This window comes from Populus euphratica, unplaced genomic scaffold, assembly GCF_000495115.2.
Source record: "Populus euphratica unplaced genomic scaffold, PopEup_1.0 scaffold272.1, whole genome shotgun sequence".
NCBI classification, from domain to species: domain Eukaryota; kingdom Viridiplantae; phylum Streptophyta; class Magnoliopsida; order Malpighiales; family Salicaceae; genus Populus; species Populus euphratica.
In genome coordinates this window covers 7,501-10,000 of record NW_011500156.1, presented here as the reverse complement: position 1 = coordinate 10,000, position 2,500 = coordinate 7,501, and the positions used below count along the sequence as shown (strand labels likewise).

Here is a 2,500-nt window from a genome sequence, read left to right as displayed (position 1 = left end):
TAAATGTGATCTTTGGAAGCGTTGCCTTGTTGGTTATATTGCTGGCCGTTCACCAGGTTTTAAAGCTTTGCAGAATCTCATTGTCAACACATGGCAATGTGAGGCATCCATAACTATCCACGATTCTGGTTGGTTGATTTTTACTTTTGACAATGATGCTGACAAATCGCATGTTTTAGATGGGGGTCCTTATTTAGTTTATGGTAGGCCTCTCATCCTTAAGCCAATGACAGAGTATTTTGAATTCTCATCTACAGAGATGCACACTGTTCCGGTATGGGTTAAATTCCCTAATCTCCCTCTTAAATGTTGGTCACTCAAATGCTTATCAAAAATTGCCAGTGTTCTTGGCAGACCTGTCCAAAGTGATATGTTTACTGCTTCTATGGCCAGACTTTCCTATGCCAGAGTATTGGTTGAAGTAAACTTACTATCTGATCTGCCTTCCTCCATTGAAGTTACTTTGCCGAATGGCCACATACTTCATCAACAAGTTGTGTATGAAACTCTCCCTCGTTTCTGCAAGCATTGTAGAAAACTTGGGCATTTAACTTCCACTTGCACCAACATCCCGCCTTCTAATATTACAACAAATCCAAAGACATCTGTCTTTGTTGCCCCTGCTCCCACAGGCCGGAATTCTGTTTGCAATTGTCTAGAACCTCAACAAGGTCCTTCTGTGAATGACAAGCCAGAGGTAAACTTGCCGAATGCTTCTATTCCCCATTCAACTCCGATTGAGACTGAGTTGGACACCATGAGACAAGATGCTACATCTAATCCTGATGGATGGGAAGTTGTTCAACGGAAAAAAGGGAGACGCAAGCACTCCCCCTCAAGGGTTTCTTTGAAATCGCGTCAGGTGGACTCTCACCTATCTCACAAAGCCACTCATACGGTTCAGGAGGAAAGCCAACTTCATCCCTCATCACCTGTCATTCACACCATATCAACACCCCCTCCTGAAGTGGATTCTGGGACTACTCATGGCAAATCTGTGGTTGCTATAAGCGCACCAGGTCAGTGCACATCTTGTTCAATTAGGATGCCCATAAGCAAACGAGCTCAGCAGCTCACCAATGGTGTTTCTGGCAGGGGTAAGGGGTTGCCTCCCATCCCCCACTCTTGATGATTATTCGTTGTTGGAATATCAGGGGGTTAAATAACCCTCTGAAACAGCATGAGGTAGCCAACCTCATGAGGAAACATAACTTAGATATTTGTGGTCTTTTGGAAACTAAATTAGCTTTGTCTAAAGTATCTTCGATGCAGCAATTTCGGTTGAAGAAATGGAAAGTTCATTCCAATGCAGAAGTAGCCTCATCAGCTCGCATTGTAGTTTTCTGGAACCCTGCTACTGTTCATGTTGAATTACTTGACGTTTCAGCTCAAGGTCTTCATGTTCTTATCTCTAGTCGGGTTCATCAGTTCAGCATTTATGCCACCTTTGTTTATGGTTTTAATACTCTACTTGCTAGGAGAACTCTTTGGAGTGACTTGAGAAACTGGAGTCCCAATTCCCCTTGGATTATTTTAGGCGACTTCAATTCTGTTTTATCTCAAGATGACAAGCATAATGGGGAAGCAGTGTCCACTTACGAGACTGCGGACTTCAGGCAGTGTTGCTCCGATCTGGGGCTAATAGATTTAAATTATTCTGGATGCCACTACACTTGGTCCAACGGCAAGGTCTGGACCAAACTTGATCGTGCTCTTGTTAATTCACTTTGGTCTCCAGCTCATGCCTCTGCTCACGTCCATTTTGACAATCCTGGTGCTTTCTCTGATCACTCTCCTGTTACTATCACTCTCCAGTCTAGGTCTTTTATTGGTAAGAAGAGCTTCAAATTCTTTAATATGTGGACTCACCATGTCAGCTTCTCAGACTTGGTTGCAGCTAACTGGCATCATGAGTTTTATGGGTCGCCTATGTTCACCTTTTGTAAGCGGCTCAAAGCTCTTAAAGGGCCTTTAAGAGAACTCAATAGATTGCACTACAGTCATATCTCTGCTAGGGTTGCTCGTGCAGAGGCAGCCTTAGACCACCATCAAACTATCTTCTCGAATGACAGAGATAATCCTCAACTCCTCGCAGAGGATAAGCTCCTTCGGCAACAGTTTCTTCATCTCAAAGCAGCTGAACGTCAATTTTTCTCTCAAAAGCTCAAATTTACTTTTCTCAAAGAGTGTGACCAAGGCTCTTCTTTTTTTCATGCACTAATGAGCAGGAAGCATTGGCAGAATTATATTCCGGCAATTCATCGTAGTGATGGCACTATTACTACTTCTATTGATGAAGTGGGGACGGTGTTTGTTGATTATTTTAGCCACTTACTTGGCACATCTAAAGACACCCTTCCTCTTGATAGCTCTGTCATTCAGCATGGCCCTTGCCTGGATGCTAACACTCACGCTTCTCTTCTTGCTCCATTCACTGATTTGGACATCAAGAATGTTCTATTTGCTATTGATGATGATAAAGCTCCAGGGCCTGATGGTT

General features: G+C 43.3%; 1 protein-coding gene across 1 annotated transcript in view; it reads left to right on the top strand.

Moving 5' to 3' along the window:
• Positions 1–2,500, top strand: part of LOC105111104 (uncharacterized) — a gene marked incomplete at its 3' end in the record, with an annotated part of 6,072 nt that overhangs the window by 722 nt on the left and 2,850 nt on the right. Inside the window, exons 1-2 of the mRNA XM_011006363.1 lie at positions 1–1,097; positions 1,247–2,500. The exon at positions 1–1,097 is cut by the window's left edge and continues 722 nt beyond it; the exon at positions 1,247–2,500 is cut by the window's right edge and continues 1,916 nt beyond it. Of these exons, the coding sequence (XP_011004665.1) occupies positions 1–1,097; positions 1,247–2,500 (2,351 nt within the window). The remainder of the gene's footprint in view (positions 1,098–1,246) is intronic.